This window comes from Vombatus ursinus, unplaced genomic scaffold, assembly GCF_900497805.2.
Source record: "Vombatus ursinus unplaced genomic scaffold, bare-nosed wombat genome assembly UNPS02014158.1, whole genome shotgun sequence".
Classification (NCBI taxonomy): Eukaryota; Metazoa; Chordata; class Mammalia; order Diprotodontia; family Vombatidae; genus Vombatus; species Vombatus ursinus.
The window spans coordinates 8,409,640-8,422,930 of record NW_020953936.1 but is presented as its reverse complement, the minus strand read 5'-3'; the positions used below and the strand labels follow the sequence as shown (position 1 = coordinate 8,422,930).

At 39.0% G+C, this 13,291-nt stretch overlaps 1 protein-coding gene across 1 annotated transcript; it reads left to right on the top strand.

Annotated features, from left to right (window-relative positions):
* The first annotated feature begins 12,724 nt into the window (after positions 1-12,724).
* Positions 12,725-13,291, top strand: IFNB1 (interferon beta 1). The gene has a single exon (XM_027858990.1). The coding sequence runs from the start codon at positions 12,725-12,727 to the stop codon at positions 13,289-13,291; it is 567 nt and encodes a 188-aa protein (XP_027714791.1).

The following is a 13,291-nucleotide window of genomic DNA, read 5'->3' as shown; positions in this document are numbered from 1 at the left end:
ACAGAGTTAGTGGAACAATTAAATTCAAGTAGCATTTATTAAGTATTTGCTATATACAAGACACAGAAGGAGATGCTGGTAACACTGGCATACACTTATTTCCCTTAGAAAGCTAATAGTCTAATGGAGGTCTTCTTTACATCATGACTAATGTGAAAATATATTTAATATGAATGTGTAAGTAGAGCCTATACCAGTTTGCACACCATCTTGAGGAGGAGGGAGGAGACGGAGAGTGAGAAAATTTAAAACTTATATTTTGAATATTGAAAACTAAAATAAATAATTTATTAAAAAATTTAAAAAAATAAAATTGAAAGGCAAGAAATAGGCTGGGGAAATGAACAAACAACAACAACAACAAAAAAAAAAACCTGACCGTAAAAGCTACTTTGGTGACAGCGAAATTCAAGACACAAATTCAAAAGAAGACCATGATGTGAAAGGAGCTACAAGCAAATCCTCTAAGAAAAAAAAAATGTGAATTGGACAGAAGCCAAATAAGAATTCCTGAAAGAGCTCAGGAAGGTTTTAAAAAATCAAATAAGAGAGGTAGAAGAAAAATTGTGAAAAGAGAGTCATCAACTTGATAAAAGAGGCACACAAAAAATTGTAAAGAAAATAACAGCTTAAAAAACCAAAATTGTCTAAAAGGTAAAATAGGCACAAAAAATGCACTAAAGAAAAGGATTCTATAAAAAGCAGAGTTGGTCAAATTTAAAAAGAGGTACAAACATTCACTGAAGAAAAGAGTTTCTTTAAAATTGGAATTGGACAAGTGGAAGCTAATGTTTTCATGAGACATCAGGAAATAATAAACAAAATTTAAAAAATGAATAAATAGAAGAAAATGTGAAATATTTCATTGTGGAAACAACTGACTTTGAAATTAGTTCAAAGAGAAATAATTTTAAAATTTTTGGACTACCTGAAAGCCATAATAAAAAATCATATTTCAAGAAATTATAAAGGAAAACTTCACTAATATCTTAACTCCAGAAGGTAAAACAGAAATTGAATGAATTCACCAATCACTTACTAAAAGAGATCCCACAATTAAAACTCTGACGAAACTTATAGTCAAATTCCAGAGCTCCCAGGTCAAGGAGACAATATTTCAAGCTGCCAGAAAGAAACAATTCAAATATAATGGAGCCACAGTCAGAATTGGGGGCAGTTAAGTGGCACAATGAATAGAGTGCCAGCCCTGGAATTAGCAGGACCTGAGTTAAAATCTGGTCTCAAGACACTTACTAGCTATGGGAACCTGGGTAAGTCATTTAAGCCTATTTGCCTCAGTTTTCTCATCTGTAAAATGAGCTGGAGATGGAAATGGCAAACCATTCTAGTATCTTTGCCAAGAAAAGTTCAAATGGAGTCACAAAGAGTTGAAAATGACAAATAGGGGGGTGAAGCCAAGATGGTGGAATAAAGTCTAGGACTCACTTGAACTCTCCCCTAAACCCCTCTAAATACCTATAAAAATTACTCTAAATAAATTCTAGAGCATCAGATCCCACAAAAAGAGAGAGTTAAAAAAATTTCCATCCCAAGACAACCTGGATGGTCAACTTGAAAGGTCTGTTATGCCAGGATGGGAGAGGAGCACAGCCCACCATGGGTCATGGCAGCACAGATTGGGCTGCAGTGGGCCTGGAGCAGGACACAAAGAACTGAATCACTGGCAGCTGTAGCAGTTTTTAGATTTGTCAACTCACAAATGCCAAAGACAACTTAGAAGGTCAGGAGGAAAGGTCTGTTTGACCTGGGTGAGAGAAGAAAACAGTCCAGCCCTGACCACAACATAGACCTGGAGCCCAGCAGTGGCAGCAGCAATGTTTGCTTCCCAAGCTCCAAGTCCACAGATAGTAAGGGGATCTAACAATTGATCAGAAGGAGATTATAGGGGTCTCTTTGCTGGCACTGAGGCAGGATTCTATTGCTTTGCCCGTACTTGGATCTGGGTCACCTTCCTGGGTGGCAGTCCTGGGGTGAGGAGGAGCACTGGCATAGCAGAGCTTATGACAGTAGTGGAGAGGGAACCCTCCACACAGTGCCAGGGCAGAAAGGCATACTTGTGGTCACTCACAGTCCAGAGCACATGCCAGGAGAGGAGTAAATACCTCTCTTTTGATCATGCTACCTTGGAAGAACTGAAAACTTACAGGTCCCTAGATATATGTTTGAAAACAGCTGTACAAAACCCCTGAAGCTTGGGACAGTGTGCCCTCCATACTGGAAACAGAGCCCTACCTTAACAAAGGGTTAAAAAGTCGAGGCTGGGAAAATAAGCAAATAGCCAAAAAACAAACAAACAAAAAAAAAAACTCAGGCTACAGAATCTTACTTTGGTGACAAGGAATATCAAAACATACAATCAGATGAAGACAACAAACTCAAAGCTCCTACATCCAAAGCCTTCAAGAAAAAAATATAAATTGATCTCAGGACAAGAAAGAGCTCAAAAATAATTTTCAAAATCAAATAAGAGAAGTAGAGGAACAATCGGTAAGAAAAATAAGAGTGATGCAAGAAAATCATGAAAAATGAATCAACAGCTTGCTAAAGGAGTCCCAAAGAAATAATGAAGAAAATAATACCTTAAAAAATAGATTAAATCAAATGGCAAAAGAGGTCCAAAAAGCCAATGTGGAAAAGAATGCCTTAAAAAGCAGAATTGGCCAAATGGAAAAGGAGGTCCAAAAGTTAACTGAAAAAAATAATTCCTTAAAAATTAGAATGGAGCAAATGGAAGCTAATGACACTATGAGAAATCAAGAAATTGTCAAACAAAACTGAAAGAATGAAAAAATAGAAAGCAACGTGAAATATCTTCTTGAAAAAAATAACTGACCTGGAAAATAGATCCAGGACAGATAATTTAAAAATTATTGCACTACCTGAAAGCCATGATCAAAATAAGAGCCTAGATATCATCTTTCAAGAAATTATCAAGGAAAACTGCCCTGATATTCTAGAACCAGAGGGTAAAATAGAAATTGAAAGAATCCACCAATTGCTTCCTGAAAGAGATTCCACCCCTCCAAAAAAAAAAAACTCGCTGGATTTTTATAGCCAAATTCCAGAGTTCCCAGGTCAAGGAGAAAATATTGCAAGCAGCCAGAAAGAAATAATTCAAGTATTGTGGAAAAACAATCATCAGCAAAACACAAGATTTAGCAGTTTCTACATTAAGGGATCAGAGGACTTGGAACATGATATTCCAGATGTCAAAGGAGCTTGGATTAAAACGAAGAATCACTTACCCAGCAAAACTGAGTGTAATCAATGAAGGGGAAAAATTGTCATTCAATGATGTAGGGGAATTTATTTAATGCATCCTTGAGAAAAAAACCAGAGCTAAATAGAAAAATTGACTTTCAAATACAAGACTCAAGAGAAGCATGAAAAGGTAAACAGGAAAGAGAAATCATAAGGGATTTATTAAAATTGAACTGTTTACATTCCTACATGGAAGGATGATATTTGTAACTCATGAGACCTTTCTCATTATTAGGGTAGTTGGAGGGAATATATATAGACAGAGGGCACAGGGTGAATTGAATTTGAAGGTATGATATCTAAAAAAATAAAATTAAGAGGTGAAAGAGCAATGTACTGGGAGAAGGAGAAAGAGAGAGGTAAAATGGGGTAAATCATCTCGCATAAAAGAGGCAAGAAAAAGCTTATACAGTGGAGGTGAACAGGGGGCAGGAAAGTGAGAGAGAAAGAGTGAACCTAACTCTGATCAGATTTGGCTTGAGGAGGGAATAACATACACACTCAAATGCGTATTGAAATCTATCTTACCCTACAGGAAAGTAGGGGGAAAGAGGATAAGAGAGGGGGTTGATAGAAGGAATGGCACACTTGGAGGGGGGAGGGTAATCCAAAGCAAACACTTTTGAGGAGGGACAGGGTGAAAGGAGAGAATAGAATAAATGAGGTGGGGTGGGATAGGATGGAGGGAACATAGTTAGTCTTTCACAGCATGACTGTTATGGAAGTAGTTTGTATGACTACACGTGTATAACCTATATCGAATTGCTTGCCTTCTCTATGAGGCTGGGTGGGAAGGGAGGAAGGGAGATAATTTGAAACTCAAAGTTTTAAAAACATATGTTACATGCGACTGTGAAATAGGATACACAGGCAATGGGGTATAGAAATCTATCTTACCCTACAGGAAAATAGAAGGGGAAGGGAACAAGAGGGGGGCAGTGATAGGAGTGCAGACTAGGGGAAGGAGTAATCAGAATGCATGCCATCTTGGGGTGGGGAGAAGGAAGAGATGGGGAGAAAATTTGGAACACAAAATCTTCTGGAAGTGAACATTGAAAACTAAAACTAAATAAATAAATAAACATTAAAAAAAGAAAATTACGAAAAAAATCTAATAGGAGTTCCCCTGTAACATCTGATCCAAACTAAGGTGACCTGTCCTTGGGATTCCCAGGCCAGTACACAGAAAAGACCAAGTTTTGTTACACTTATGTAGTTACTTCCTTGAGAACTAAAAACCACTCTGGAAGGTCAGTTTTTAATTCATTTGGTTCTGCTCAGCAATCTTACCACTGGACCAGTGAGTAAGTACTTGCCATTCTGTGTGTGTGTGTGTGTGTGTGTGTGTGTGTGTGTGTTTTCCTCCCATTCTGATTCTGTTTCCTTTTCATTTATTGCATCACCTCATTGTTATCCTCAGCTTCCATCTTATATTGAGAGTGGTGATTACATAAACCCACATTTTTCTTTCTGCTGATTCTTTAAAACCCCAGAGAGAACTTCCATCTGATGTTACACTTTACCTTTGGTTGCTTTACTTTTAGGTAATGGCCAGAAACTACTACAGAGTCTAGAGAAAACGGCACACACAATCAAAAGCTGGGGGATGGGAAGCAAGCAAATGACAAGTGGATCACTTCAAAGGGCAGACTAATGAAACTATAAATAGCTAAAGACATAACGTAAAATAAAAAGCTCGAGGAATCTGTTACTATTGGACAGAAATCAGCTCTGGCTCTGTCCTTTCTCTCACATTCCCCACAGTCAATCAGGTGAAAAGTCCAGTTCATCCCAGTTCATTTTAGAGATGAGAAGGTCTACGGCTTCACTCAAGAAGATGAGCCACTGCAGCCAATTTCTTTCTATGATGGGACCCATCTGCTCTGGACTCACCCATGTTCTGGTTGGTGTTAAGTCCTGGGAAAGTCTGGCCTCTAATTAGAGAGGTTAAACTCTCTTCCTTCACACTATTAAATGAATTACACACCTATCTTGGGAAAAAATTGTTTAAGGCTTAGGTTTTCTATTATTCCTAAGGCTTCCCCAAAGAGAGAAGGAGAAAGGTGCTTAGTATACAACATAAATCAAATATGGGACAGGTATTTATTTTCTACACACAAAAGAAATGTTAAACCAAAAACACTCATTTTCCAAAAAACTTAAACAGTATTCAGTAACAATTGATAGCTATAATTATACACTCCCCTGGAAACTGATGCTTAAACCTTATTAGAAGGTTATAGAGCAATTTGTGGGACTGCCAAATAAGCATTGTTACATTTCACCTAGGCTATGGACTGTCCCCTTAAAATATGTGTCTACTGTCCAATCAGTACTCCTCCTCTTCTTCTCTGTGGTCATCTTTTCATCAGAGATGTTTATGCATCAGTATGAACTTCCCCTGATCCATCAGATGGACCCAGGACCTCTGGACCTCTCTAACTCACAAAGTTGCCTCCCAATGTGGATATGTCTATCTCAAGATCAATATTTGATCACCCATTCAGGAAAGGCATCACAAGGAAGAAAAGGCAGATAGGAACCCCAGCTGAAGTAAGCCTAGTTGAGAACCCTTGTTCTAGCAAGTCATGTGGAAGTGGTCACTAGATAGTCAGGGTGGGGGAAAGAAACCATCTCTCTACATCTTCTCAGGGGAAATCTAATAAAAGAGCTATTTGTGCCATGGGATAGTTGAAAGAAGAGAGTGACAGGGGTGGAGTCATTCCCTTTTTAAAGATCTACTAAAACCACTATACATTGAGGAAGCTCCGCATATGTCCCCATTACATAATGAAATAATTTGCCAAGGAGAGATTTTAGTAAAGCAGCAAGAGTCCAGAGGGACAGAAAAACAAACACATTGGGGGGCAGCTAAGTGGTGCAGTGGATAGAGCACCGGCCCTGAATTCAGGAGGACCTGAGTTCAAATCTGGACTCAGACACATGACACTTACTAGCTGTGTGACCCTGGGCAAGTCACTTAACCCTATTGCCTAGCCAAAAAAAAAAAAGAAAGAAAAAGAAAAACAAACACATTGAAATGCAAAGGGGAAGGCCTTTAGATACAACATTAATCTTTCATATTTTAGAAAGGATCTGAGGCTTGAATGGCAAAAGAAGAGATCATCAAAATGAACTTCCCTCTATAGCTCTGTCTGCAATCTTACCTTTGTCCTTAACCACTTATCTGTCTGTATATGACCCTAAGAGGAATCTGGGAAGAATCTTACTGAAAACAGCAGAAGTTTCCCTCTTCTTGACTGGAGGCAACAAGGCTCAGATCTGAGGCTCTGAGAGAGTCTCTGAGAAAGAAGAAGCTTCTTCTGATTCTAGGCTAAGTGTTATTGTCCAAGTTGAAGAGAGCATTATATCACCTGGCCAAGGTGGTGACTGAATGTGGTGGAAGACTGCAGCTGCCCATCTAAGAGTGAGCACAGGGATTCTGAGAAGAGCCCAGTGTCTGAGTGACCTCACTGACCACCAAGTGACATGCCTGGTTTAGTTTGGCATCAGGTTGGTGACAAATCAACCTGCCACGTGCAGTCCAGCAGCAACTAAACCTGGTGAGAAGCCAGTTCAGTAGCTAGTGACCTGTTTGACCCAACCCCATAGAAGATAGACCTATCTAGCCAAGATAACCAGGTAATAGCACAGCTGAGCTGCCTGTCCAATGGAGATAGTATGCCCTGGGAGGAGACATCCCAGTTGAGCATTAGAGCAGCATGTTCACCACTAGTGCCACATAAGTTGAATCGCTGAAATTCCTGAATTGTGAATTGCCTTGGATGAATGTGTTCCCTCCATGCCTCACTTCCTACAGTGCCTTACTACCTTTGTATTTCATGGCTGTACCTACTCCTTCCAACATGGATTTCGTGTGTTCTGGTGGGGGAACCCACCAACCAAATCCCTGGTTGAAGAAGAAGAGAGAATACATTGTAACCTCTCCTTGCTATGCCATCTGAGTAAAGTCTTTTGCTAAAAACAAAAAAAAAAACAACAACAAAAAAAAACTAACTGAGTCTATTGGGTCTTTGCTAAGGGGAAAAACTAAAGGAAGCTCATAAGCTAGTCTTATAATGACAGCCACCTATACAGACATAGCCCTAGTGCTCTGTAAGCTGCAGCAGCTGCATTGTGAAGACCCAACTTGCCTAAGGCAATGTGAGTTTGGCAAGAGGAAATAATATTAAGGAAATAGCAGAAGTGGGAGACTATGACAAGCCTTGAGAGGCTCACCACCACCACAGACACAAACATAACAGACATCTTTATGACTTCATGATAGGTAATACATAGCCGCCTCAGTGCATTTCAGCAAAGAGTCACCAACCTCTACAACCTCTACATCTACCAATTCCTCATTATTAGATACTTAGGCCTTTTTTTTCTAATTAAAATGAATGCTGCTAAATTTTAAAATAGACAAACAATCATGAAAATGTTTCTATAAAACCTATTAACAGGTTATTCTCCCTGCCTTCTAGTATTCTAGATCTAAGCTACTTTCTAAGCACATTTGGGAAAGGGAGAAAAGTTTTGCTGAAGTTTTCTAAATGTCGAGAAAGAAACAGCTTCTAACTTTTGCTTTCAAAACGTGACTTCTCTTCTCTGAAAACTTCAAAATCTAGCAGAAACTACTTCAGGGACAAAAAACAAATTATAGCAATGAGACACAGAAGAATTAAAATATTCTCCACAAAAAACCAAAGTACGCACACACACACACACACACACACACACGCAAGTTTTGGAATGGAAAAGGAAAAATAAAAGAAAAAATGTTTAAATGGCTATCAGGGAGAATTAAATTATTTACCTTAGTCATTGTAATAAAAATAAAACTAAATGCCTAAGAGACACAATCAGAAACAGGACATTTAATTTGAAATATCCAATGGGCAGCTGGAGATATACAACTGGAGCTCAGAAGGGCAGGATTGATGGATGTAAGAGTCATCTGCATAGAAATGACAATTTAACCCATTGGCGCTGATGAAGTCACTAAGAGTAAGAGAATGTGCAAAGGATAAAAGAGGGCCCTGGACAGAATCTCAGGGAACACCCATCATCTTAGGAGGGATGATATGCATGATGACCTGGGAAAGGAGACCGAGAAGAAGTCAGACGAGGAAAAAACATCAAGAGAGGGCATTGTCACAAAGACAGAGAAGGGAGAGTGTCCAAGAGGAGAAGGTATCAACAACGTAAGGTGCTGCAGAGAGAGGGATGACTGAGAAAAGCACCCATTCAATTTTGCAATTAAGAGATCACCAGAACCCACAGGTACACAAATGTTTCTAGCAGCTTTTGTGTGTTAGAAAAGAACTAGAAATTAAAGAGGTGCCCATCAATAGAGGAACTGCTGAACAAATTATGATATGTGAATGTAAGAGAACACTGTTTTGTGATGATGAGGAACCAGATGGTTTCAGAGCAACCTGAGAAGTGAGCAGAGCTGGGAAGACAATTTATACAATCACAACACAATTATAAAGGCCAATAACTTTGAAAGACTTAAGAACTCTGATCAATGTAATGACTGACCATGCTTCCAGAAGACCCATGATGAAATACACTACTAACCTCCTTACAAAAAAGTGAGGGACTTAGGATACAGATTGAGACAGATACAGAGCATGCCCAAAAAGTCAGTGCTATTTTAAGCTAACCATACTCTTTACAATAGTTGAGGTTGGCTCTATAAGTAGTCAGAATAGACACAGGAAATATTCATTACTATCCTGGAATCAGATACTGGTGATTACTCATTCAGAAATTCCAGGGCCCAATCTGGGACTCAGCTCTATAAACCAGGGGCAGGGGTGTAGGGTTGGTGGGTGGTAGGGTGGGTGTGGAGGGTGTAGGATCTACTCCAGATCTCCCCTTTTTGTGAGTCTTGTCTCCATGTTGTTCTGATTGTAATGTAGAAGCACTTGTTGCCTATTCTCCTCTATAGGAAAAGTAGAGGTCTGCAAGGAGTCCCTACTTGTATCGAGTCCATGAGCTACAGGAGTAGTTTGGGTGAGATCTGTAAATGAGATGCAATGACTCTGGAAATTTGCTGTTGTTCAGTTATTTCCATCATGGCAAGCTCTTTGTGACCCTATTTTGGGTATTCTTGGCAAAAATACTGGAGTGGTTTGTCATTTCCTTCTCTAACTCATTTTATAGATGAGGAAACTGAGTGAAAGAGGGTTAAATGACTTGCCCAAGGTAACACAGCTAGTAGGTGTCTAAGGCTAGATTTGAACTTGTGACCTGGAGCTCTATCCACTGCACCATCTAGTTGCTTTGAAAGTAGCCTGACACTAAAACTTGCCTTGAGTGATCTAGGGGACCATGAGGAGGCAGGTGAGTGGTGACAATGTGGGCTTAGGGGATCAAATTGAACTCTCACCTCAGATACTTATTGGCTACATTAGAGGCTGCCTGGTGTCAGGAAAATGTGGTTTCAAATCTTGCCTCTAACCCTTAGCAGCTGTGTGACCTTAGGCAAATCACTTAACTTCCCTGAGCCTCAGTTTCCTTGTCAGTCAAATGAGGGAGTTGGATCAATGGCCTCTAAAGTCCTTTCCAGTTGTAAATCTATAATCTTATTATTTTAATCAGTGGCAAATTACTGGCCTCTGTTTCCTCATCTGTAAACATGAACTGGTTAGACTAGGTAATCTCTAAATTCATCATATCATAGGATCATAATTTTAGAACTTGAAAGATATTAATAGTTAGCATTGATATTGTACTTTAAGGTTTGCAGTGTGCTTTACAAATATTATCTCATTTAATACTTGCAACAATTCTGGGAGGTAGGTATGCTCTTATTAATACCATTTTATAGATGAGGAAACTAAGGCAAGCAAAGTTAGGTGACTTGACAAAGGTCACACAGTTAGTAGGTGTCTCAGACCAGATTTGAACTCAGAAAGATGAGTCCTCCTGACTTCAGGTCCAACTTCCTATCCACTGGGTCACCTAGCTGGCTTCTTTTCCAGATCATAATATTTTATGATTCTAAGTGTCTATATGAAACATCACTACCCTATCTAGCATCATTAAAAGTGAGCTACTCCATGTTTAGCTTAAGTAACTAAACTTCACTTTTTTAATCATTGTAAAATTTTCAAAAATTTTTAAAATAATAGATAGAATTTTAAAAAGTTATCCAGTCACATCATTCCCTTCTTAAACTTAATATCCTTAATTTTAGGATCTTTGATTTTGTTCATTTGGAGTAGTCTTGTTGTTGCTGTTCAGTCATGTCTGACTCTTCATGACTTCATTTGGGGTTTTCTTGGCAAAGATGCTGAAGTGGTTTGCCATTTCCTTCTCCAACCCATTTTATGGAAGAAGAAAATGAGGCAAAAAGAGTTAAGTGACTTGCCCAAGATCACACAGCAATTAAGTGTCTAAGACTGGATTTGAACTCAGGTCTTCTTGACTCCAGGCCAGATGATCTATCCACTGCACCACCAAGCTGTCTCTAGGAGCAGGAGTAGGTCTACACACCCAGAATTTGACAACCAGTGAATCACACATCCAAACCAAATCTACATGTATATTTTTGCATACTGATGAATTTTAACAACTGATTCTGCAAACGAAAATTTTCTTAAGTTAATGTGTTAATATTCAAGTAGAGGAAACAAGATGTTTTTACATATGATGTGGTTTTTTTAGTGGGGGGTATAATATAGTTTTTCTAAGCTCAAAAAATATACTTTAAACATGAGCAATAGAATTGTTTTTAAAGTTACTTTTATTTCATTGCTGCAGGGATTTTGTGACCTGTCAGTCAGTCAGTAAACATTTATTAAGCATCTGCTACATGTGCCAGACACTATGCTCATTGCTGGGAATACAAAGACAGGCAAAAGACAGTCCCTACCCTCAAGGAACTCTCAATCTAATGGAACAGACAACACATAAACAACTATGTACCAAGAAGTTATACACAGGATAAACTGCTGATAATGAACAGAGGTAAGGTACTAGAATTAAGAAGGATCAGGAAAGGCTTCCTGCAGAAGATGGGATTTTAGCTGGGACTCAAAGGAAGTCAGGGAAGCCAGCAAGGGGAGATGAGAAGGAACAGCATTCCAGGCATAGGGAACAGCTGGTAAAATGCCTGGAATGGATGGATAGACTGACTTGTCTGAAGAACAGCAAGGAGGCTAGTGTCACTGAATCTCAGAGTAAATGTGGGGGGGACCAGAATGGAGGGCAGGAAGAAGGACAGGTGATAAGTTGAAGAAATTGCAATGTAGGTCATCACTCTCTCTGAAAATTAAAGTCTTAAAGACTTGACTGGGGCACTAAGAAAGTAAATGATTTGCGTAGGAACATATACATCAGAGGCAGGATTTGATCCCAGCTCTATCTTCACTCTGAAACCAATTCTCCATCCACCAAGCCACTTTGCCTTCAGTACAGATGGAAGAAAAAAACAAGAAAGTAAAAAAAAAGAAAACTACATTTATTTCACAAACCATGTAATAATAATGGTCGTGTGTGTGTGTGTTTTATCAATTTCATACTCTCTAATCATTTACAACCCATATAATATGCACTGTGGCCTTCCTCCTCTCAAAGGAACTTGGTTTCTACCGTTTCAGATGATCATATTATTAAAAAAAAAGTCTGATATACTGAATAGCATAAAATTTTCTTAATGCAAACAATATTTATTATGAATAGTAAAATAGCACTCATCTAGCCCTTTCAGGTTTGCGAAGAGCTTTACAAATATTACCTCATTTTATCTTCACAACAATCCTGACATGTTATTACTATTATCCCCATTTTACAGCTGAGGAAGTTGAGGCAGACAGAGGTTTGTGACTTACCAAGGGTCACCTCAATAAAAAGTATCTGAGGCCAAATTTGAACTCAGCTCTACCTGACCTCAGGTCCAGTGCTCAATCCTCCAGCTGTCTCTTTAATCAAATTGTTTTGAGATAATAGTGTTAACTGGAAATTAATTAGTAATAAAAATGAGGATTACCATAAACCAATAATTTTATGGAAAATGCCAAAGCAAAAAGTGAACCTTGCTATACTAAAAAGAACTACTCTTTATTATAGACAGTCTCTCTGTCATACATGCTTTCATTGAGGAGACAGTTGATTCTGATAATTAGTTCCTTCTCTGTTATTAATGTTTATTGAACACCCACAAAACTCTTGTAGTTTTATGGTATACTCATGTATAAAGCAGCATAACCACATAAATTTCTAAGCACCTAAGAGAAAACAGCAAAACAGTAGGAAAAAATGTAGATGACATAACAAAAGTGAAAATGAGAACCGGAAAACGGGAAATTCCTGTGATCAAGAAAAATGTGGATGGCATCTCTCAATAAATAGCTGACACCCATGGAGGAAAGCCATTCACCCTGCAGACCTTGGAAGTGTCTACACAGCCAGCTCCTTAAAGTTCACTATGACCAACAGCAGCATCTTACAACTGGCCCTTCTCCTGCTCCTCTCTGCTGCTGTCTCTTCTAAAGGCTATGACTCGCTTCACTTCCATCAAAGAAGAAACAATCGCAGGAGTTTGAGTCTCCTGAATGAAATGCTTGGGAAACTTCATCCAGAATGTCTACAGGAGAAAATGGACTTCAGGATCCCTCAGGAGATTGCACAGCCTAAGCAATGGCAGAAGGAGAATGCCACCATGGTCATCCATGAGGTGCTGCAGCAAATCTTCCTCGTGTTCAGCAGCAAAAATGCCTGCCCTGGTGTGGATAAGACCATCATTGAGACATTCCTCAGTGGAATCTATCAGCAAATGGTGCATCTGGAAATGGCCTTGGAGGAAGAGATGGACCAGGCCAATAGCACCTGGGGGGTTGAAGAGAGCATCTCGCATCTCAAAATTTATTATCAAGGCATAAGGAACTACCTGAAAAACAAAGACTACTCCAGCTGTGCCTGGAAGAGAGTCCAGGTGGAAATCAGAAAGAATTTTTTCTTCCTTTTCAAATTGACGGAATGTCTAAAGAACTGA